The 23,053-nt window shown below is 60.1% G+C and overlaps 1 protein-coding gene across 21 annotated transcripts in view; it reads left to right on the top strand.

Annotated features, from left to right (window-relative positions):
• Window positions 1-23,053, top strand: part of SARDH (sarcosine dehydrogenase) — a 64,833-nt gene that overhangs the window by 22,658 nt on the left and 19,122 nt on the right. For 18 of the 21 annotated variants that reach the window (XR_014843786.1, XR_014843747.1, XR_014843753.1 and 15 more), the window contains 7 exon segments: window positions 531-672; window positions 3,071-3,154; window positions 5,504-5,617; window positions 11,278-11,416; window positions 13,155-13,268; window positions 17,928-18,075; window positions 21,839-21,932. Coding sequence is in view for 18 of the 21 variants with exons in the window: in XM_021090883.2 (XP_020946542.2) it covers window positions 531-672; window positions 3,071-3,154; window positions 5,504-5,617; window positions 11,278-11,416; window positions 13,155-13,268; window positions 17,928-18,075; window positions 21,839-21,932 (835 nt within the window). In the remaining 3 variants the exon portion in view is untranslated. 21 annotated transcript variants of the gene reach the window in all.

The following is a 23,053-nucleotide window of genomic DNA, read 5'->3' as shown; positions in this document are numbered from 1 at the left end:
AACATCACCAGGGTGTCCCCCCCAACTGCAAGGGGACAAGCCTGCAGGGAACTCGATCACACCATCCCGGGAGCGGGGCCCCCAGACAAGCTGTTATGTCTCCTGAACCTGCACTGCTCTGGAGGGGTCTGACCTCACAGGCCGTGACTTTGACTCTTTGCCTCCACTGAGGGGGAGAGGGGCTCTCTGTCAGGTCTGCTGACCCTAGACTCTGGCGATCCCTCCCGTTAACTTTCACCAGGCCACCTGGGCTTCCGGGGACCTCCTCCGGGCTTCACCGCGCAGGGCCCAGGGCCCAGGTCGGGGATGAGAAGCACAGCCTGGAGCCCTGTGCCCTCTGTGCCCACTCTCTGTGCCTGACGGCTGTGGGGGCTGCAGGCCAGGGGGCGAATTCCCCAAGGTGTGGGGGGGAGAACAGAGAGCCAGGCGCCCCCTGGAGATCCGAGCCAGGGAGAACCCCAGTGGAGGGACTACGGTCCGGTTGCCCAGGTCCCTCCCTGAGACGGTGACCGGCCCTCTATCCATGGCAGGCGCTTCCATCACTCGCTCACGGACCACAGCCGCTGGATCCGCGAGCGCAGCCACGAGTCCTACGCCAAGAATTACTCCATCGTCTTCCCCCACGATGAGCCCCTGGCCGGGCGCAACATGAGGAGGGACCCCCTGCACGAGGTACACGCCCCCCACGAGCCCTGTGCCGGCGGGCGGGTGCTCTCAGGGGCCCAGGCGGTGGGTGACAGAGCGCACGTGGCACCCCTGCTGCAGGGCAGGGGAGGGGAGGACATGTCATTCTCGGCACTTACCGACGGAGTGGGCTCGGAGGCCAGTGGGGAGGGTGAGCAGGGGTCCCCGGGGCAGGTGCATGCAATTGCCCCTCAGAAGGGTGCAGCCAGACAGCAGCATGCTGAGGAGACATGCTCCTGCTTCTGCAGCCTGCCCAGAACACCTGTCCTTCCTGGCGAGCTCCTACTTACACCATGAAACCCATTGTCAGCTGCCCTTCCCTGGGGCCTGCCCCTGTGCACTCTCCCTGGCTCCCCGATAACCCGGGCAGCTTCCCTGGGCTCGCATTTCCTTCCCTAAACCCCCATTCCATCTCCAGCCCTCCTGCCTCCCCCATCCTGTGCTGCATGCTTGGCTCACCTGCCAGCAGGAGCTGTGCCCCAGTCTGAGCACAGAGCCTGGCTCCTGACAGGTGCCCAGGGAATGTTTGTTGACTGGATGGATGCAGCGCAAGGCGGGAGCAGGTAGCATTTAAACCGAAGGCTCCTCCTTCTCCCAGGACCCCGAGTTGGACCCCAGAGGGCCACCCCTCCCCAGGACAAAGACGTCATGGATCCTGGGCTGCCCCGTTCTCTGGCCAGCGGGAAAGCTTAGCCACACGTGGCCTCGGGTTCCCCCCAGCCTGCCCTGGGGCGTTAACCCCACCACCACCCCAAAGCTCAGCAGGGACTGTCACCAGAAAGGAGGGGGCTCGGACACCCACTTCCTCATCTGTGCACAGCTCTGCCTGGAGGGGACGTGGCGGGCACAGCACCAGCCCCGGGGGGGGACTCTGCATGCGTCCACGCCTCCACCTCTTCCTCGTCAGCTCCCTCCTGGTGACACATCCCAGCCGCTGCTACGGTCGCGTTCCGTAGAGCCTGGCCCCTTACTTTGCCTTCTGGGAAAGGGGACTCTGCCGAGAACACATCTGGGTGTCACCAGTTGGCCTGTGACCTCAGGCCCCCCCTCCCTCCGGGTCAGCAGTCCCCAGGGAGGGGGAGACGCAGACCCTCTGGGCCTCCGGCCCCCACTGGTCCTGGCGCTTGAGCGCCCTGCCAGACGCAGCTCCCGGGGCCCCCATCTAGGCTCTGGTCCCCTCGCCAGCCGGATGGCTTTATCCCCAGCTACAGGATCCTTCAAATCAGAGTGGAGATTCTTTTTTTGTGTTTTTCCCCTGCAAGCCAAATTTATATTCAAGGAAGTCTACCACTGCTACCTTATTGTGTCTGCTGTAATTTTTTATTGTCGTAAGGTGCATATAACATGAAAGTCGCCATTTTAATCATTCTAACGTGTCTAGTTCGGGGGCATCAGATGCGTCCGCACTGCTGTGCAGCCATCGCCAGTATCCAGTTCCAGGGCAATTTCGTCACCCCAGGAGGAAGCCTTGTGCCCATTATGTGCCCATTTGCCCCTCCCCCCAGCCTGGAAAAACCTCGACTCGACTTGCCATCTCTTCGGATTGGCCCCTTCTGATCATTTCTTATTAATGGAATATGAGGCCTTTTGTGTGGCCTTTAGTGATGGGCTGCTTCTCCCGGGCATATGCTGTTTCGGAGGTTCGTCTATGATGTAGCAGGTGAAAGGCTGCCCTTCCTTCTTAAGCTGGATAATGTCGCGTCTGGATGGACCACACTGGTGACCGATGGTCAGTGGAGGGGCATCTGCGCTCTGCCCACTCCTGGCTGTTGGGAACGCGCGTGATCACGGGCTTGTTTCCAGCGCTGGCTGCATTTGCCCTGGGTGTGTGTCTGGCTGTGGCAGCACAGAGTCACAGGGTGCGCCGTCAGCTTGGGCTGCCACAACAGATACGGGGAGGCTGAAATTTCTCTCGGGAGGCTGGGAGGTCAGGGTCAACCTGACCGCTTCCTGGCGAGGGCTGGCGTCCTGGCTCTCCGACGGCCGCCTTCCTGCGGTGTCTGCTCCTGATGGAGGCGGAGCCCTGGCGCCTCCTCCGTAGGAGGGTTCAGGCCCCAGCTGTAGGGCTTCATTTCACCCTGCCTCCCTCCGCGGGGGCCCTCTCTCCAAATGTGTCACACTGGGGTTAGGGCTTCACCATGGAAATGCGGGCTGCAGTTCAGTTCATCAGAGAAAGTAACTGGAGACTCTCGGGGGCCGTGGGGGCACCGGGGGAGTTCCAGGGCCGGAGTCAGAGCCCACGCCAGGTTCCAAGTATCAGGACTTCTTTGCCCTCTGCCCCTTGTGGGGTGAGGTGGCAGGTTTGGCCACTCCCTGCCCTGCTCTGGGGGTCGGGCCAGGCCTGGGTGTGCTTGTTCAATATCCCCCATCCTTTGCCCCCAACCAGGAGCTCCTGGCCCGAGGCTGTGTGTTCCAGGAGCGGCACGGCTGGGAACGGCCAGGCTGGTTCAGTCCCCAAGGCCCAGCTCCGGTGAGTAAGCCCCCAGCACCCAGCGGCCACACGTCTGTCCCCGCCCTGCCCTCACCCTGCCTCCAGCCCACCTCCACGTCCTCCCCACCCAAGGTGGCTGCATGTCTTGCAGCCACTGGCACTCGGCCAGCCTGATGGATCGAGGGCCAGGTGAGTCATCCTGCTTTCAGAGAAGCCGAGCCCCCGTCGATCTGCCAGGTCTCCCCGTGGGCACAGGGCCCTGCCTCTGCACATGGCCCCGTGGGCATCACTCCCCACCCAGGGCGGCCGGGCCTTCCGTGGCCCAAAGGGACCAGGGGCCCGGGAGAGCTGGTGTTCCAGAGCCAGGAGGCAGCGCGCTAGACTCCCCCGCTTTACAGGAGAAATGAGAGCATCGTCTCATAATTTTGTTCATGTATTTTTGGCAACTGCAACTGTTAATGTTGGTGGGAGGATTTAGCACGAAATGATGCGTTCCATGCCTTAGTTTGTAAGCTGGTGTCTCACAGCGTCCTGGCCTCTGGGTGCCCTCCTGGGGGGCGCCCCTCCCCCACCCAGTGCCTCCCAGGGGCCTGGGTCCTCAAAACCATTCTGCTCGTGAGACCTCGGCCGGGGTCTGTGCAGCAGGCGATGTGACGCTTTAAGTCCAGTCGGGGGATGGTATTGGAGCCAGATTTGTCCAAATTAAAATCCCGTTCCCGTTGCTCTGTTTCACCCATCCCCTTCCAATGCAACCCATCTCCCGTCGTCATAGCAACCGTGTCCCAAGGCGAATCCCACTGCCTGTTAGGTGAGGGAAGCCAGAGCGAGGGTGGCCTCAGCCTCAGCTCCTCTGGGGTCAGCAGAGAGCAGGGGTCTGGGCCGACCCCTCCCCGGGCAGCTCTCCACAGGGCCTGCTGCATCCAGCTTGTTCTGCCCTGGAAGCCCCTCGCCCCCGGGATCCATGGGCAAGCAGGAGATGGGAGCAGGAATCAGGAACTTATTCTTGGTCCCAAGATGAGCAGACTTTGGGAGTTCCCGCTGTGGCTCAGTGGGTGAAGAACCTGACTAGTATCCATGAGGATGCGGGTTCGATCCCTGGCCTCGCTCAGTGGGTTAAGGATGTGGTGTTGCCGTGAGCTGCGGTGTAGGTCGGATCCCGCGTGGCTGTGGCTGTAGCGTAGGCTGGCAGCTGCAGCTCTGACTCAACCCCTAGCCTGGGAAATTGCATGTGCCAAAGGTGCAGCCCTGAAAAAAAACAAAAACAAAAAAGATGGGCAGGCCTTGCAGCCCCCACCCTGGTGGAGTCCAGGACTCCAAGTGACGAAACACCTCCAAGTCCCCCATCCCCGGCCAGGCTACACGGGCTGGGTGGTCCCTGAAGGGGCTTCAGGGCCAGTGGGGGCCACCTGGAGGGCCCAGGGCGAGGATTTTCTGCAGAGACTCCAGGAAAGGCCCCTCCCTCCCTGGACACCAGGGCTTGAACAGGGGTGGAGGAGGTGGGGGGTGCTTGGGGGGAGCAGAGAGAGACCTGGCTCAGAACCACACAGAGCTCTACCTGTGAAGAAAGACTGGGCTGGGCGGGGCTGGCCCTGCTGGGGGGTGAGAATTTTCTGGCTTGCTCATACCTTTCCAGGTGAGCCAGCCGAGTGAGGGCAGGTGTCAGGGAAGAAGGCGAGGGGAGGGGGGGGGGAAGGGGCTCTGTCGGCAGAAGCAGGGCTAGGAGGGGGCTGTTGGGTTCTGGGCCTTTCTGAGAGTGGCTGCCAGAGCACAGGAGAGGCCACTGTGAGTGGTGGCTGAGGACCTGGCCTCAGGGGCGGCTGCTGGCTTCAGGCCAGCTGTCAGGACTCTCCTGTGGCCGAGGCCAGCCTCCATCTCTCTGGGCCAGTCTTCATCTGTAGAGAGGGTCTCCCTCCCTGGAAGTGAGCGGCCCTCTGAGCAGGGCTTGGCCCAGAGCAGGACAGGGCCCGGATCCTGTCTGGAACCATCGCTGGGGCCACCGCACCCCCAAACCTGTCACCCTCTTCCTCCACAAGCTGGTCCCTGGGCCTTATCCCGCTGCTTGGCACTGATCTGGAGGCCCTGGGGTGGCCCCCGGGGGCCCAGTCGACCCGCCCCTGCCTCCCGCTCAGCCCCGTCTCTGGCCCCCTGAGCACACCCGCTTCCCCTGCATCGCCACACCGCCACGGTGACTCCGGGGTCCCTGGGGCAACGCGGGTGGAACCCCTGAACCCCTTCCTCCATCCCAGCGTCAACACGCTCGCCCCGAGAGGGGGCAGCTCGGAGGGGGCAGGACCAGATCTGCCCTGGGGACCTTCGTCTCTGCCAAGCCTCCAGCTCCAGGCCACACTGCCTGTGTCGGGGAGGGGGTGACAACCACGTCCTTGCCAGGTGCTCCCCTACGACTACTACGGGGCCTACGGGAAGCGGGCGCACCAGGACTACGCCTACAGCCGGCTGCTGGGCGACGAGTACACTTTCGACTTCCCGCCCCACCACGACGTGGTAGGAGCCCCAGCCCTGGGGGCAGGGAAGGCGGGGCACCCCTTAGGACTGGCCTCGGCGGGGGGGGGGGGGGGCGGACGGGCAGGCCTGGGTCCGGCTGTGCGGTCTCGGGCCAGGCGTACCCCTCTCTGAGCTGCCCCCAGGCCTGGTGCGACGCCGGGTGGTGAGCCCCAGTGTCAGCTCCCGCACACAGAGCCCAGATGCGGGACAGGTAAGTCCAGGATGGGCCCCCAGGGACAGCAGAAGAGATCAGAGCCGGAAGGGCCGTGGTCTGGGCCCTGCGCACCGCCCCTCTGGCTCCAGAAGTGGGCGGGCGAGGCGGGTCAGAGGGCACCTGGAGACCCAAGACCCCTTGCTCCCAGGCCTGGCTCCCCATTCTTTCTGGGGTTGAGGTGACGAGGTCTAAGGGGCCGGGCCTCCCCCCGAGTCGGCAGCAGGCATGCAGGGATGTTCTCGCAGGGAACTTTTGCAGAGAGGGCAATGCCAGCTTCCCTCACCCCCTAGCAGCCCAGCTGCTTTGGAAAGTGTCGCACCCCAGCAGAGCGCCCCCCGTGCACAGACCGGCTGGAGAGGATGTGAAGTCCCCCACAGTAACTGTGTGGGGGGTGGGCCCCTCGGCCTGGGGGTCCCCAGAGAGGGCAGGCCTGGGAAACATCCAGGAGGGGGTCCCCAGTGCCCCTGGGGAAGGCAGCCAGGCCAGCCTCCCGGGCATGGGACCCCCGCCGCCACGTGGCACCCTTCGTTCGGAAGTGCAGGGGTGGGGGGGCTTCACGCGCTGCTCTGGCTGCTTTGAAACCCTTCCTCCTTCCTGAGCAAGGCCCACAGTTTCATTTTACACCAATCCTGCGCCTGGTTTTGAAGGAAAGGAAGCAAACTTGCTCCAGCAAGGCGCTGGGGGTGGGGGGCTTTCTGAAATAGAAGTGGCACGTGCATCTGAGAGCTGGGCGGGGGGACGCAGGGCTGCCTCCGGGGGAGGGAATGGGAGTGAACGGGCTCCGTCTGGCACCTCCAGCCTCGCTGCTTCCCAGGCCTGCAGGACGTTCGGGCCCCAGAGGACGTGGGAGCCGGGAGGGAATATGCCAACTTGGCTTTGTGGCTGCGTCCCGCCCCCGCAAAGGCGCCTCCACGGTCCCAAAGCATGAAATGCACACTTGTTCTCAGCATTGGCAACCTCCCCGGCCTGGGTAGATGCCCTGGGAAGCTGTTTGGTCTGCAGCTGCAGCAGTGTCAGCCTGACGGGGGAGGGGGCTTCCTAAGGGGATGGTGCATAGGGGAGAGTGGCAGTGCCTGGGCTCAGGAGCCTCAAAGACCCAGCGGGGTGCTTTGGAACAGCCCACTGCCCTGGAAGAAGCCTGCTCTGTGGCCATGCTGGCCAATTGCCCTGGTGTAAACACCTCACCATCCGCTCACTCCCACCTACCAGCATCACTGGATGCCAAGTAGGAACGATGCACCCGGTGGCCTCTGGGGCACCAGGAGATGACCCGGCTCGTTCCCACCTGTGCAGCCCCGAGCAGATCATGTGACACCTCGGGGCCTCTGAGGGCACCTGGGTATCAGTATCCCACCTGCTCCAGGGGTCACGGTGTACCTACCATGGGGTGGGAGGAGGTAGTGTCAGCTCCGTAAGCGGTAGCTGGGCTGCTATACTTTTTTTTTTTTTTTTTAGTAAGAACAACGGGGAGTTCCCTGGTGGCGCAGCAGGTTAAGGACCCAGAGTTGTCATTGCAGCGGCCTGAGTGGCTGCTGTGGCGTGGGTTGGTTCCCTGGCCAGGGAACTTTCCCACGCTGAGGGTGTGGCCCAAATAAACAACAATGAGGTTGGGACATCTGTTCAGTGGTGGGGTGAGGTGTTTAGGGCAAAAATGGGGTGCCAGGCAAGGGAAGGCTAGGGCATTGGCATACCGTATGGGGCAAAATAACAAGAGATGTTACAATTTTTTTTTTTTTTGGCCACTGGGTGAACCACAGCCGTGGCAACACCAAATCCTCAACCCACTGCACCACCTGGGAACTCCATTGCCTTCTTTTCTTTAAAAAAAAAAACAGCTTTGGAGTTCCCATTGTGGCTCAGCAGAAACGAATCTGACTAGGATCCATGAGGATGCAGGTTCGATCCCTGGCCTTGCTCCGTGGGTTAAGGATCCAGCATTGCCGTGAGCTGTGGTGTAGGTCGCAGAATCGGCTCAGATCTGGTGTTGCTGCGGCTGTGGTGTAGGCTGGTGGCTACAGCTCTGATTCGACCCCTAGCCTGGGAACCCATATGCTTCGGGTGTGGCCCTAAAAGACAAAAAAAAACACACCTGGCTTTATTGAGATGTATTCACACACTGTATGTTTAGAGTGTGCAAGTCAATATTCTAGAATATAGTCGCAGGGTTGTGTAGGCATCGCCACAGATTTTAGAACGTTCGTCTCCCCCCAGAAGAAACCCTTCACCCATCAGTAGTCACTCCCCACTTCTCCACCCCACCCCCAGCTCTCGGCAGCCCCCGATCTGCCTTCTGTCTGCGCAGGTCAGCCACATCAGAACTTCTCCTGAAAGCGGACTCATTACAAGGGTGCTCTTTTGGCTCCAGCTTCTGTCCTTTACCTGTTTTCAAGGTCCGCCCGCGACTTAGCATGTATCCGTATGTCATGACTTTTCATTCTGAACACTATTCTGCTATCTTTTTAACCACACTTTTTCTTTAGCCGTTCATCTGTTTTTGCTTTTATTTTTTTTGTCTTTTGTCTTTTTGTTGTTGTTGTTGTTGTTGTTGTTGTTGTTGTTGTTGTTGCTATTTCTTGGGCCGCTCCCGCGGCATATGGAGGTTCCCAGGCTAGGGGTTGAATCGGAGCCATAGCCACCGGCCTACGCCAGAGCCACAGCAACGCGGGATCCAAGCCGCATCTGCAACCTACACCGCAGCTCACGGCAACGCCGGATCGTTAACCCACTGAGCAAGGGCAGGGACCAAACCCGCAACCTCATGGTTCCTAGTCGGATTCGTTAACCACTGCGCCACGACGGGAACTCCTGCTTTTATTTTTTAATGGTTGCATCTGCAGCATGTGGCCCTTCCCAGGCTCGGGGTCGAATGAGAGCTGCAGCTGCCAGCCTACACCGCAGCCACGGCCACGCCGGCTCCGAGCCGCCGCTGTGGCCCACATTTCTGCTTTTCACCTCTCGGGGTGTATATCCCGGAGTGGGATTGCTGGGTCTGGTTTAACATTTGGAGCATCTGCCAAGTGTTTTCCAGAGTGGCCGCACCATTTCACACCCCCCACCGGGTTTGGGGTTCTAATTTCCCCACGTCCTCCCACCGCTCGTAATTGTCTTTGGGTTCTGGCCATCCTAGCGGGGCGTGGAGTGGTACCTCGAAGTCTGGAGTTGCATTACCCTGAGGACTGCAGGTTGAGCACCTTCTCATGTGCATATTTGACTATTCGTATATCTTCTTTGGAGAACCCGCTATTCAGATACTTTGCTCATTTTTCATTGGCTTATCCATCTTTTTATTGACGTATAAGAGTTCGCCATACATTCTGGATACAAGTGCCTCATTAGATTTTTGATTTGCAAATATTTTCTCCCATGCTGTGGGTCGTCTTTTCACTTTTTTTTTTTTTTTTTTTTTGTCTTTTTGCCGATTCTTGGGCTGCTCCCACGGCATATGGAGGTTCCCAGGCTAGGGGTTGAATCGGAGCCATAGCTGCCGGCCTACGCCAGAGCCACAGCAACGCGGGATCCGAGCTGTGTCTGCAACCTACACCACAGCTCTCGGCAATGCCGGATCCTTAACCCACTGAGCAAGGCTAGGGATTGAACCCGCAACCTCATGGTTCCTAGTTGGATTCGTTAACCACTGCGCCACGACGGGAACTCCTCTTTTCACCTTTTTAATAATATTGCTGGCCACACAGAAATTCTTAATTTTGACGAAGTGCAACTTAGGTATTTTTTTTCTCGAGTCTCACGTGGTTTTGGTGTCATAATTAAGAAGGCATTTCCTAACCCAGGTCACAAAGACTTGCTCCTATATTTCTTCTTGGAATTGTGTGGTTTTAGGCTTTGTACTTAGGCCTCTGATCCAGCTTGATGCAGCTTCGTGCATGGTGTGCGAAACGGGTCCAGCTTCGCTCTTTGGCAGGTGGCTCTTCAGCATCCCAGCATCATTTGTTCAGGATTCCGCTTTTCCCATGGAACTGCCTTGGGCATCCTTGTGGCAAATCGCTTGACCACAAAGGTCAGCTGAGGATTCGTCTCTGGACTCTGGGTTCCAGTCCATTGATCTCTGTGTCTGTCCTTATGTCAGAACCAGTCTGTCTTGCTTACAGCAGCTTTTGTGCCTTTGTTCTTTGTTGCTTTTCAGGGCTTCACCTGCGGCATGTGGAAGTTCCCAGGCTTGGGGTCGAACTGGAGCTAGAGCTGCCCACCTACACCACAGCCACAGCAATGCCAGACCCAAGCCAAGTCTGCGACCTGCACCGCAGCTCAAGGCAATGCCCGATCTTTAACCCACTGAGGGAGGCCAGGGATCAAACCCGCATCCTCACAGACACTCTGGCAGATTCTTACCCCACTGAGCTGCCAAGGGAACTCTGTTGCCCTGGTCTTTTGTATCTGTATTCATGAAGGATATTGGTCTGTAGTCATCCTATGAGGTCTTTTGGTTTTGGCATCGACTGCAATACTGGCCTCATGGAAAGAGTTTGTGAAGTATTGGTAATATTTCTTCTCGGAATGTTTGGTAAACTTCGCCCATGAAGCCGTCTGGACCTGGGCTTTTCTTTGCGGGGAATTTTAAATTACTAATTAAATTTCTTTTGTGGTCTAGATCTATAGAGACTTTCTATTTCCTCTTCAGGTGGCTTCCGTAATTTGTGTCTTTCTAGAAATTTCCATTAATGTGTCAGTGGGCTGTTGCTCATAGAATTCCTTCCAATACATCTTATTTGCATTATCTGGGTGCCAGTGTCCCCCTCTCATTCCTGATTTTAGTACTTTGAGTCGCCTCTGTTTTTTCTTGGTCGGTCTAGTTAATGATTTGCCAAGTTTGTTGATCTTTTCCAAAAACCAATTTCCGAGCCTCTTATTTCTTTCAGATGTCATTTTTTCTTTCCTCGTCTTATTATTTCTTTCCTTCTGCCTGCATTGGGTTTAACTCGCTTTCCTTTCTCTGCTTCCTTGGAGTGGAGCATTAGGTTGCTGGCTTGAGAGCCTTTGCAGGTGTAAAGTCACCGGGAGCCGGCCGCTGGCTTTGTCCTGTTAACATTCTGCATTTGCTGTGTTTTCCTTCTCATTCATGACGAAGTAATTTCTAATTCTCTCGGTGATTTTTGGTCTTTAATCCTTTGGTTAGTTAGGAGCGTGTTGTTTGATGTCGCCTGTTGGCGAATTTTCCGATTTTTCCTTCCGCTATTGATTTCGAATTTAATTCCCTTGTGGGCAAAGAACCTATTTTGTATGATTTGCCTGCTTTTGAGTCTTATTTTGCAGCTTCTGCTCTGCCCTGGGGAGTGTTCCTGTGCTTGAGAGGAACGGCCACCCCCAGGGGCTTCCTGGCTGGGGCGGGGAGGGGCTCAGGGCGGGAGCACAGCGAGGGCTGCAGGGACGTGGGGAGGAGGCGGGTTCCAGAGCCCCCCCCCCCCTGCACCCCACCTCTGGGCCTTTTCAGATCAAGAAGGAGTGTCTGGCCTGCAGGGGGGCTGCCGCTGTGTTTGACATGTCCTACTTCGGGAAGTTCTACCTGGTGGGCCCGGATGCGAGGAAGGCAGCCGACTGGCTCTTCTCGGCCGATGTCAGCCGGCCCCCAGGTACGGAGCCCAGGTGGGCCACGCTCCCTTCTCGCTTCTGCACAGCCCGGGGCACTGAGAGGAGGTGGCAAAAAGCTGACCCTGTCCCTCTGCAGGCCAGACACTCCAGCTCCTTGGCTGGCCCTGGGCCCCCGTGACCAGACCCCTCTGCCCTCCTGGCCAAGCCCCAGGCCCTTGCCCACCCCCCTTCCCTTTGACTTAGTTCTGGACAGGTTGGAGGCAGCGGGTCTTCAGCACGTCTCCCGGGGCTGGGCATCTGCCCATTTACGCCCCCCAGGAACCCTCTCCCCAAATAAGGTTTCTAGAATTCAGCCTTACAGTTTAATGCTCAGTAACATTTGAATTCTAGGTAAAGAATGAATAATTTCTTAGTTTGTCCTGTGCAATATATGGGACATTCATCTTGCTTCTTCATCACCCACCCACCCACCCACCCCAAACTCACCCATCTAGGGTGTGAGTCCACTAGAGCTGCTGTAACAAAATGCCATAAACTGAGTGGCTTGAAGCAGGTTGAATGTATTGTCGTACTAGTCTGGGGCTGGAAGTTCCAAATCAGGGCCGTTGGAGTTCCCATCCTGGCTCAGTGGGTTACAAACCCAACTAGCATCCATGAGGACATGGGTTTGATCCCTGGCCTCGCTCAGTGGGTTCAGGATCCAGCATTGCCATGAGCTGTGGAGGAGGTTGCAGACGCAGCTCGGATCCCGCGTGGCTGTGGCTGTGGCAGTGGTGTAGGCCGGCAGTCGCAGCTCTGATTCCACCCCTGGCCTGGGAACCTCCATATGCTGCGGGTGAGGCCCTAAAAAGCACACCCACACCCACACACCCCATCAGCGCTGTGGTGCCGGGATTGTAGAGCCTTCCTGGCCTCTGCAGGGGCCACGCATCTATGGCCGGCAGCTGCGTCCCTCCGGTCTCGGCTCTGTAGCCACACGGGTCCCCCCAGCTTCGTCTCCTTTCGAGACACCAGTCATGCTGGTTCAGGACCCACTGTAATGACCTCTAATCGTCTCAGCACCATCGTATCTGCAAAGCCCCTGTTTCCAAATAAAGTTCGTTCACAGGGACTGGGGTCAAAGGGCCTCCACGGAGCACAGTTCCCCCACTACACCGTTTAGGCAGCCAACCCAGCTGCCCACGCACCCACACCAGCCCTGCTCACCTCCTCGGACTCCTCCCCCTCGTCTCCGTCCTCCTGTTCACCTCCAGACCCTTCCACCCCCTGCTCGATCCCTCATCCATCCATCTGCGTACTCTTTTTTTTTTTTTTTCTTCAACCCCATGGCTGCGTGCAGCAGCTTGATATGGGATCTCAGTTCCCAGACTGGGGCTTGAACCCGGGCCACAGCCGTGAAGGCGCTGAGTCCTAACCCCTAGGCCACCAGGCAACGCCCCATCTGCATATTCGTTGATTCAGCAAAGCTTCCTGGCCCTTCTGCTGTGCCAGGCATGATGCGAGGTGCACTAAGGCAGGTGGGATGTGACTCCTGCCCCCAGCCGGTGGGGTGGGGAGGGTGGAGCGGGAGGAGCCAAAGTCAGGGCCTTTCCAGAAGAAAGGAGCCTCCCTCCTGATCCTTCCTCCTCTGGGGCTGGCAGTGCTGGCTGGCCGGCCTGTCCTTCTCTGGGTCACCCAGCCGTGGTGGCATCATAGAGATGAGGGGGCCTCATGAGGGCATCCCGACAAGGGTTACCCTGCCCTGAGCAGCTCCCACCCCCGGGGTTCTCCTGCCCGCAGGCTCCACCGTGTACACCTGCATGCTGAACCACCGAGGGGGCACGGAAAGCGACCTGACGGTCAGCCGCCTGGCCCCCAGCCCCCAGGCCTCCCCGCTGACCCCGGCCTTTGAAGGTAAGAGACGCCCCCGAGGCCCAGTGGTGCTGAGACTGCAGCCCCGCTGGGGGAGGCGGCTGCCCGCGCGGGGTGGTCAGGGCCGGGATGCTCTCTATCACCAGAGCGCCCGCTGGGGTCGGGCCAGGAGATCAGAGTTTGCTTCAGGCCGAAGGCAGCCTTTGTTCAGGCAGTGCTGCTGGGCTCCGAGCACTCAGTGAGTATGTCTTTGCACCTGCCCGTTCCGTGGTGTTTCCGAGGGGCCACAGCCTGGGCGTGCTCGTCTCTTCTGCCTGGAGCAGAAGAAGCCAAGGGTAAGGCCATGCCTCCCACGCGGGCAAGTTCGCGCCCTCTTGCTGCTGACATCCGTATTCCGTTACTCTCTGGGTTCCCGTATAACTCCCGGTCTCAGACCGGAGCGGGTCCTGAGAAGACACCCAGCTCTGTGGGCAGGCTGACACCCGGGTTGCCCTCTGCGGGCCCCCTGCTTCTGCTTGCATGCCCCTTGTGATGGGGAGCTCAGCCCTCACACTCCTTGCTGGCCCGGCTCTGACTCCACCGAGCCAGACCTGCCTCTGTCACCTCAGCTCCTGACCCACTCCTTGGGTCCCATGGGCACAGCCTGATCTCCATGCAGGGATGTGTCCCCATCAGGGAGGAAGGAAGACGGCTGAGATGCCGGGCAGTGATGAGCGTCCCCTTCCCCAGAAAGGGCCCCTTGCACCTCGGAGAGGCTGGATTTCCGAGGAGAAGGGATCCAGCCGTGCCGCTCCCTGTGTGGCTGAACTGTGCCGTCGGGGAAGGGCACAGCCCATCCAGGAAACCTAGAGCCCCAGCTTCAGCTGCATCCCAGTAGGACTGGGTCAGGGCCCCCTGGAGGGAGGAGGGGGCTCCGGCCTGGGCTCTGGGAGAAGGAGGCGGGAGGAGGACAGAGAGACCGGTGGTGAGAGGGTAAGGGACTGGAAGGGAGTGATGATGCCAGGAGGCTGCGGGAGGCAGGTGAGCCAGGAGGAGTGAGGAGGGCTTCCTGGAGGAGGTGATGCTGGCCTGAGCTTCAAAGGGTGGGTCAGAGCCACCAGCGGGAAGGGAGCGGAGGAGAGAACGAGGGGGATGCCTGTGCAGAGCCAGGCCAAGGGGGTGGCAGGGGCCGTTTTGAGAGGGGCCCCTGGGAGCTTTGTCTGGCCTTCAGCCCCAGCCGAGGGGAGGCGCGGCCACAGCCGCTGTCCCCAGAGAGCCAGTCCAGCTGGGGGGCAGAATGGAGGGACTCCCGTGAGGGCACAGGTCTCCGAAATCCTGACTCCGGGGCTGCCTGGCCCAGGGGCCCCGCTCTCCGGCCTCAGTTTCCCCATCTGTGAGGTGGACACTGTGACTCACCTTCCTGAGAGGCTGCAGGCAATTGAGCGAGAGCCTGAAGGGGCAGGAGGGCTGTGCGTGGCCTCCCGGAGCCTCAGCTCCCTACTTGGAAAGCTCGTCCTTGTCACAGGTGGAGGTTGTCATGGGAGCTCTGTCAGCAAAGCCACTGCCCAAGGCTGTGGCACACACATCCTCTGATGACCCAAGGGTTTGAGGGCCCACCTGCCAGGGCTGTGGGGGGAGGGCAGGCTCTGCGAGGGGGGGAACGGGGCGGGGCTAGTGGCCCCCACAGGTGTTTTTCCTGGACTCTGGAGCCTCTGAATCAAGTTCAAAGGCTGCCTGACGGGGAGGTTTGTACCTGGAGGTGGGGAGGGAGGCCCAGCGCTCTGCGGAGCACAAAATCCCGGTTCACCGCTCAACACGGAAAAACTGCAGCGTGGACCTCATATTTTCAGCCTTAAAAAACCGGTACTGGGGCTCCCGTTGTGGCTCAGCGGGTTCAGAACATGACTAGTGTCCATGAGGATGTAGGTTCCATCCCTGGCCTCGCTCAGTGGGTTAAGGATCCAGCATCGCCTCGTGCGGCTCCGTAGGTCACAGATGCGGCTCGGATCCCGAGTTATCTTGGCTGGGGTGTAGGCCGGCAGCTGCAGCTCTGATTCGACCCCTAGCCTGGAAACTTCCATGTGCCGCAGGTGTGGCCGTGAAAAGAAAAGGAAAAAAAAAAAAAAGCTGTACCAGTCTTGCTATGAATATGCATATCGATTAAATATGCGTGTGTGTCTGCATGTGAGTCACTCCCGCTAGGTCGGATCACCACTAGGTCAAGAGGAGGGGGCGTTTCACTTGTGATCAGGCTTGTGTATCAGCCTCGTCAGCCTGCAGTGCGATTTTGAACACGATTTTGTGTCACCAAAGGAAATATTCCAGCAATTCTGAAAAGCACGGAATAAAGCCCACAGCCCATAGCTCCTGGCCTGTGCCAGAGCCCTGGGGTCTGCCCTCTGTGCCCGTCTTGTGCACAGGACCTGGACCTGGGCTGCCCTCTGGCCTCGAGACCTGGCACTTCAGGGTTTTTGATGGAGCCCGGCGGCCTCAGTGTCACTCACATCCTCCTGAGACAGGCCCTGGCGGGGGCAGCAGCCTGGGGGGCTGCCCAGAGCCCTGGTGTGTGTCGGGGGCTGGGGCAGAGGACACTGCTGGAGACTCGAGCCTCAAAGGTGTCGGAGGCCAACGGCCTGGGAGCCCCAGCCCAGGGAGCGGGGGTCCTTTGGGGCCGGCTGGTTGTCTTGGCCTTGGAGTTGGTCTGGAGGGTCACCAGGATGAGGGCACAGAGGAGCTCATGGAACACGGGGTGCCAAGGCCGGGCTTAGCTGGATGGGACCGGGAAGACGGCTGGGCTCCTACTGGGACCTCAACCCCAGGAGGGTGGTGCTGATGCCAGAGCCAGGGCTCTTCTGCTTCTTCCTGGGCTGGGGATGGTGGAACCCTGGCCTGGGCGTGGGGGAAGGGCTTCCATGCCAGCTCCAGGACCTCCCATCGGAGCCCAGCCGTGAGTGCTCCTGGGCCGGAGGGGAGGCCCTGTGCGCCCCATTCACCCCCATCTCCCCCACCCCGCTCTACTACCAGCTCTGCACCCCCAACACCACCAGAGAAGGAAGTTGAAGTGTGTGTCTCTCTCTCTCTTTTTCTTTTTTTTTGCTTTTTAGGGCCGCCCCCACAGCACATGGAGGTTCGCAGGCTAGGGGTCGAATCAGAGCTGTAGTCCTTGGCCTACACCACAGCCACAGCAACGCCGAATCCAAGCCATGTCTGGGACCTACACCACAGCTCACAGCAATGCGAGATCCTTAACCCACTGAGCAAGGCCAGGGATCAAACCTGTGTCCTCGTGGATGCTAGTCAGATTCTTTAACCACTGAGCCATGATGGGACCTCCAGGTGGGTCTCTTAAAGACAGATTGTTCTGATGCTGAGTCGGGGGGATGCGGGGATGAGCACCTAGGCAGGAGCCTCCCTCGAGCTGCTGCCCACCTCCCACGAGGCCCACTAGCTCTTCCCAGGGTGGGCTGGGGGCTGGTGCTGCCCCAGGACACCCAGAGTGAATAGCACTGAAGGGTGAGAAAAGCAGCCGCAGGCAGGACGGGAGTGGCCCAGTGTGTAACCATCCTTGCGCCCTGTTCCCGAGCTCTGGGCTGGGCTCCCGGTGCCGCAGGAGCTCCGTAAGTCCCCCCAGCAGCCCTGTGAGGGGGTCTGGCCTCATTCCCACTGTAAAGATGGAGGAAGTGGGACCGGGAGGTCAGGGATTGCCTGGGGACCATCCCTCTGAGACGGGGAGCCCTGCTGGAGTAAGGAGGGAGGGAGGGAGGGAAGGAGCGGGAGCGGGAGGGGAGGTGCATGGAAAGTGGACGGAAGGAAGCCCCTCCCAGGGCTGCCCCTCCCCCGCTGTGTGCGGAATGGCCTGTGAGAGCCCCCCGCCCAGGGCACACAGCAGCTGGACCACAGCATCCCTGCAGCTGAGGCACATTAACCCCCGGTCACCAGTGACACTGTGGGGGCTCAGAGAGGCTGCATGATGGCTGGGGTCACAGCTTCCGGGGCAGTGGCTCTCCCAGGACGCTGGGCGGAGATGGGCTGCTGTCCCCTGGGCAGTGCTAGGGTGGCAATGTGGCCCCAGAGGTGCGCCACAGGCCGTGGACTCAGAGCTGGACGGAGACCCGTCTTCTCCCACCTGCGACCTCTCTGAACCTTAGTCTCTTTCTGAACCCGAGGATGGTGGCAGGAAGGCACAAGGGGGCGTGGCCTGTAGAGCCCAGCTCAGCCGAGCCCCCATGTCACCAAGGTGGGGAGCCCAGAGACTCAGGCCCGGGGGACTGTGGAGTGAGAACAGCAACTGGTGGAGGCACTGAGGTTCAGAGAGGGAAAGACACTTGCTTGAGGTCGCCCAGCACGGGGGCGGGGGGGAAGGGGGCTGAGGCGGGATTTGCATTTCCCTGGGGCCGGTCGGCGTGGGGAGCTCTTACTCCTTCCTGGGTCACAGACCCTTTGAGAAGTGGGAGAAGGGCTCCCCTTTCCCCCAGAAAATGCTCCCCTGGCCTGTGTAGCCCTCGGGGGGGTCCCTACCCCAGCCCCTCCTCCCCACCCTTTATCCCGCGGGTGATGGGGATTCAGGGCCCCTGGAGAGGGTCGCCATGCTCGGTCGGGCCTCTGTCGTTCACTTTCAAGGCAAGAGCATCTATTTTTCCACCCGGAGGCCTCTGCCGCCCCTCTGCCCCTCCTCCTCCATCCCGCAGTCCAGCGGTGCTCAGTCCTGCGCTTCTCTTCCAGGGGACGGCTACTACCTGGCCGTGGGCGGGGCCGTGGCCCAGCACAACTGGTGCCACCTCACCACGGTGCTGCAGGACCGCCAGTTCCGGTGCCAGCTCGTGGACCGCTCTGAGGACCTGGGCCTGATCAGCATCCAGGGTCCGGCCAGGTGAGGAGAGTCATGGAGCCAAGCCCCCCGGTGCACCTGGGCCCTGGGCCCTCATCCCTTTGTCTGGGACCCGGGGCGGAACCGCTTCCTAATCCTGAATGGAACCTTGTGGTTAGTTAGCTAAACACGCTGGTGACCCAGAGAGGCTACACCAGGTAAATGCTTTTCAAAGCCCCCGGGAGCAGAGAAGCCCTTAATAGGAGACCCAGACTGAACCTTACAGCGAGTCAGTACCGAGGATTCCAGCGAGGTGTCTCTGGGCGGTTAATACACACTAGGAATTACCTGCGCCTCCCTAAGTGGGTGGAGCCAGGCTGGGCTTGCCCCTGCCCCCTTGGCTGAGACTGAAGCTCTGCAGCCAGAGGTCACCTGCCCCTCCCCAAGTAGCTCCAGTGACGGCACCTATGGATGCAGCTCCATCTAGGGGTCATCTATGACCGTCTGTGGATCATCCAGCCACATCAGTTCCCTCTCCGAGCGTTTACTGAGCTGCGTTCCCACCCATGAGGTATCGGGTCCCGGGAGGCCCTCGGATGCTGGCTGGTGCGTGAAGCACAGGAGGGTCTTAGGCAAAGGGGTACCTGAGCAGGTGTGTGCACTTTGGCAAGATCCCTCTGGCTGGGCTTTGGAGAAGGGACCGGGGTGGGGGTGGGGAACAAGAGGGGCAGCCCACGGGTCAGCATGGACCAGTCGCCTCCAGATGTGCCCACATGGCCTCCGGTCCCCATTGCAGCGCTCGAAGTGGTTATAATTGCTTTCATGTTTATTGGTGAAGGAGAGAGGACAGCGTGTCTCCAGCTGTGTTGTCCCTGAGCTGCACACAGCTGTGTCGGCAGGACATCCTTGTCAGCCCGGAGCAGGCCGGGGGCCCCCAGTCAGTGGGCTCAGACCCCCCCACAGGGTCCATTTTCCCTGGTGCCTTGAAGCGGGCGAGCCAGCAGCTCCCCAGCAGGGTCCTGGACCAACGGACTGCCCCTCCGGGCGAGGCTGTCGCTGGTCTGCATGTGCACCACCCGGCCCAGAGGCACACAGCAGACACACAGCATGTGCTTGCTGAACAAGTGAACAGAATTGGGGCTGATCATGTCCCTTAACTGCCAGGCGCTGGACTTCAGACTTCTCGTGAAAACCGGTATCTATTAAGGAGGCCGTGGGGGAAATGAGGGATCAAGCCTGGGACTCTCTGAAGGAACAGTGTTTCAGGCAGAGGAGGCAGCAGGTGCAAAGGCCCTGTGGCAGGAAGAAAAGCACTATGGCCAGGGCCATGGGAGCTGTGCTCAGAGGGCTGGAGAGGCAGGTGCACAGGTGAGGGGACAGAGCGGTGGAGGGGCATGCCTGGACTTGGGCTTCATTGCGGCCTCTGATGCTGAGCTGCAGGTAGGAGGCCAGCAGGTGTGAGGAGCCCCAGGGGCCAGGTGAAGCAGGGGTTCCGAGGAGGGAGCCACAGGCACGTCCGGTGGTCAGTGGGTCAAGTAGGAGGAAGATGGAGCATTGACGGTGGGGTTTGGCAGCCCAGTGGCTCCTGCAGGCTTGGCAGGAATCATTTGACGGGTGGCTGGGTGGGAGCATGTTGGAAAAGGAAGGAGGGGGGGCACAGACGGTGGAGAGGGGAAGAGACTGCCAGCTGCAGGTGGAGGGCTGGGAGACTGGGATTCAGTGAGTAACGCATGGACCGCGCTCGCCTGGGGGCTGGCCTGGAGGAAGCACCCCATCCTTGGTGTATGTGGCTTGTTTGTTCCTCCCCAGGTGAGCCCCACCTCCGCAGCTCTGGCTGAATAAGGGGCGGGGGTCCTGGACTTCCAAGCTTAAGGCGCAGCCTCAGAAGCCCCAGCTTCATTGCCACGGCGACCGTGGACAGGGAGTGGGTTATTTTTGGTTTCGGGGGTGGTGAGCAGGCAAGGGAGGGAGGGGGTGCCAGCCAGCCAGATCAAGGTGTGGCCCCGAGGGGACAGGCCAGCCTCTTCCAGCCTCATTATAAGCTTCTCCAGGAGGAAGGCGAGTGACGGCTTCAGGGGCAGGGAGACAAGCTCTCCTCCTGGGAATTTCTCAACTTTTTCTTGCAAATTGTCCTCTCTCTTTCAAAAATAACCCAAAGTTTCTCCTGTGAATAATAATGTCACAGGCACTGCCGATAAGGCGAAACTTGCTGAGTTGTTCTGTGGGAAGCATTTTACAGAGCGCCTGGACCACGAGAGAGGCTCAATAACCTACTGACCAGTAGAACTTTCTAGAAACACTCCACAGTCGGTGGTCCAGGATGGTAGCCACTAAACCATACGTGGCCATGGAGCCTGAAATGTGGCCGGTGAGACACGATTTTTATTCTAATTCACCTGAGCTCCAGAGGCCACACGGGGCAGGTGCGACAGCACAGGAGCAGCGATCACTGCTCTAATTGTTAATGCCAAGGTGCTTGGAGTGTGCCTTCTGGCTGATGCCTCACGAGGGCCCTGGGGGGTGACGTCACTGTCCTCCAGGGGACGCAGGGACTGAGGCTCCTGGGATTGGGGGTGGACCTGAACCTGGGCTCTGACCAGAGCCCCTGCTCTCTAGCGCCACCTGTTGTCCCCTTGGTGAAGGGCAGCCTCCTACACGTGGCCCTAGCTCGGCAGACCTGCACGCCCAAGTTGGTGCCCGAGTGGGGTTCCCCTGGCACTGCTGAGGCCACGCTGGCCCCGGGCAGCAGCCCCAGGCTCCTTCCTCCTTCCTCTGCGGGGAAGACAGTGGATCTTCCGCTCCGGCCACTCAGGGCTGCAAAGGACAGCCTTCTTAAGGACTGGGTAGGGGCTGGGGGGGGTGGTCTGGCACCACGCGGGTACCAAGGGGTGGTACATAAGGATCTGGGAGATGGGGATTAAGGTCGGAAGCATTTCTGGGCACACGCTGGGACCCCTGTGAGGCAGAAATGGGAGGCTGTCTCCTGCCAGTGGGGAGCCGCCCCTGCAGTGCAAAACCAGACTGTTTGCAATCAGTCCTATTTACTGAGTGCCCTCTCTGTGCCAGGCACACCACGGCAGGGCCCTGCTGGCATGGAGCTCCTAGTTGGGGGCGAGAACAACCAGTGTGAGAGGTGCCCTGCAGGAGACTTATCAGGGCCCCGAGGCCTGGACAAGGGTGAGGGGCACCTGATGCAGACTCAGGAAATCAGGGAGGGCTTCTTGTAGGAGGTGACAGATGAGCCAAGACCTGAAGGATAACAAGATTAAACAGGGGCAGGGACACCTGGCGGGGATGCGGAGGGCGTGAGAGTGAACTAAGGCCTGGAGGGAGGCAAGGGGCAAGGTGCCCAGGAGGTGAAGGTTTCCATGGACACCGTGAGGTGGCAGGTAACCCTTCAAGCATGAGATCCAGGCTCTGCTGGGCATGGCGGGGTGGGGGAGGTGAGGAGAGAGGACGCTGCCCTCGGGGCCTGTGGCATTTAGGCTTTAGATGGTTAGATAGCTGCCCCGGGCCTCGGTTTGCCCAGCTGAGAAAGGACAGCCTACAACAGCTCATGTCTGACTCTGGTCTCTGCCCAGGGCTAGGCTGTTCCTGTCACTGTTCCCGCTGAAGCTCTCCTTTTCTTATCTGACTGGGGTTTGGGCCCGTCCCCCTCTTGGTGTGCTTTTACGGATGGCATGTTTGTTGTCAGTCTGCCCTGTGAGATCAGGGCCTCATCCTGATCACTGCTGTATCCCCAGCACCTCCCCAGCCCAGGGCACACACCCAGGCATGCTGGGCAAGTGTTTGTTGACTGACTGATCGACCTCATTCTCACTCACAGCCGGGCCATTCTCCAGGAAGTGCTTGATGCAGACCTGAGCAACGAGGCCTTCCCGTTCTCCACCCACAAGCTGGTGAGAGCTGCCGGGCACCTGGTAGGTACCTGTTGGCCACTATCCCCCGGCTGTGGGCAGTAGCAGCGGGCTGCAAGGGAACAAACCCAGGGCTGGAGCTTAGGACTCATGTGCCCTTGAGCAAGTCTGTTGACCTCCCTGGGCTTCGGTTCCCTACTGTAAAGTGGGGACCAGGTCGTTCTGCCCGCGGGCTGTTAGGGCCCCAGAGGAGGGACGGGGGTCAAAGTCAGGCATTTCTGTGCCCCGCTCGGTGCTTGCACGTGCTGGGGTGGCCCGGACCCACACTTCAGCCTGGCCACCTGTACGGCCGCCCAGTGTCCCCTCCTCAGAGGCGCAGGGCCCACTCTCCCAGATCAGGGCATTTCCTGCCCTCCTTGGAGATGGCAGGGCTGGGGACGGCGGAGCAGTGCCCCCACTCCAGCAGGCCTGCGTGTCCTTGGAGTGTGTTCTCCCTCCCCCGCCCCTGGCATTGTGGGAGCGGGGAGGGGCTGCTGGGGGTGCACCACCTGGCCCCGAGGAGCACCCCCTGCCTGTCCCTCAGTTCCAGAAAGCCCTTGTCCCAGGACCGGAAGCTTCTGAGACTGTGGATGGCATCAGGGCTCCAGCCGACCTGCAGTCGCCGCACCCTGGGGCTGGGGTCCCCGCCCAGCTCTGTCGGCACATCTTGCTTCTGGGCCTTGGGCTTGTTTTTGGAAAATAAGCCTCAAAATCTCCCTCCTGCCCCCCAGCTTCCCAAGGCCAAGGTGAGGAGCGGGCAGTAAAGGGAACAGCCAGGGCTGCGAGGGAGCAGGCGCTGCTCTAAGCCCATGACGCCCGCGTTCGCCCACTCAGTCCTCAGCAGCGTGGAAGGTTCTGCCACGGGGCTTCTCAGCCTTGGCACCGCTGACCTTCTGGAGCAGATCTGTGTCGGGGGCCTGGGCCTTGCAGGGTGTGGACTGGCACCCTGGCCGGCACCCCCTCGATGCCAGGAGCACCCCCAGGTGTGACAACCCAAAGCGTGTCCAGCTGTGACCATGGGTCCCTAGGGCAGAACCGCCGTGGGGTTGGGGGTGGGGACACTGCTCTGAGATCTCCCCGCGAGCAGGTGTGCAGTCACCGCCAGGCCCTGCAAGAGCTCCTGACGGAGCAAGCGTTAACCCCAG

This window comes from Sus scrofa, chromosome 1 (genome assembly GCF_054392235.1).
Source record: "Sus scrofa isolate SSC_HxYL_T2T_F1_AM1 chromosome 1, Sscrofa_HxYL_maternal_Yorkshire_Landrace_v2.0, whole genome shotgun sequence".
NCBI classification, from domain to species: domain Eukaryota; kingdom Metazoa; phylum Chordata; class Mammalia; order Artiodactyla; family Suidae; genus Sus; species Sus scrofa.
This window is presented reverse-complemented; position numbering and strand designations above follow the sequence as displayed.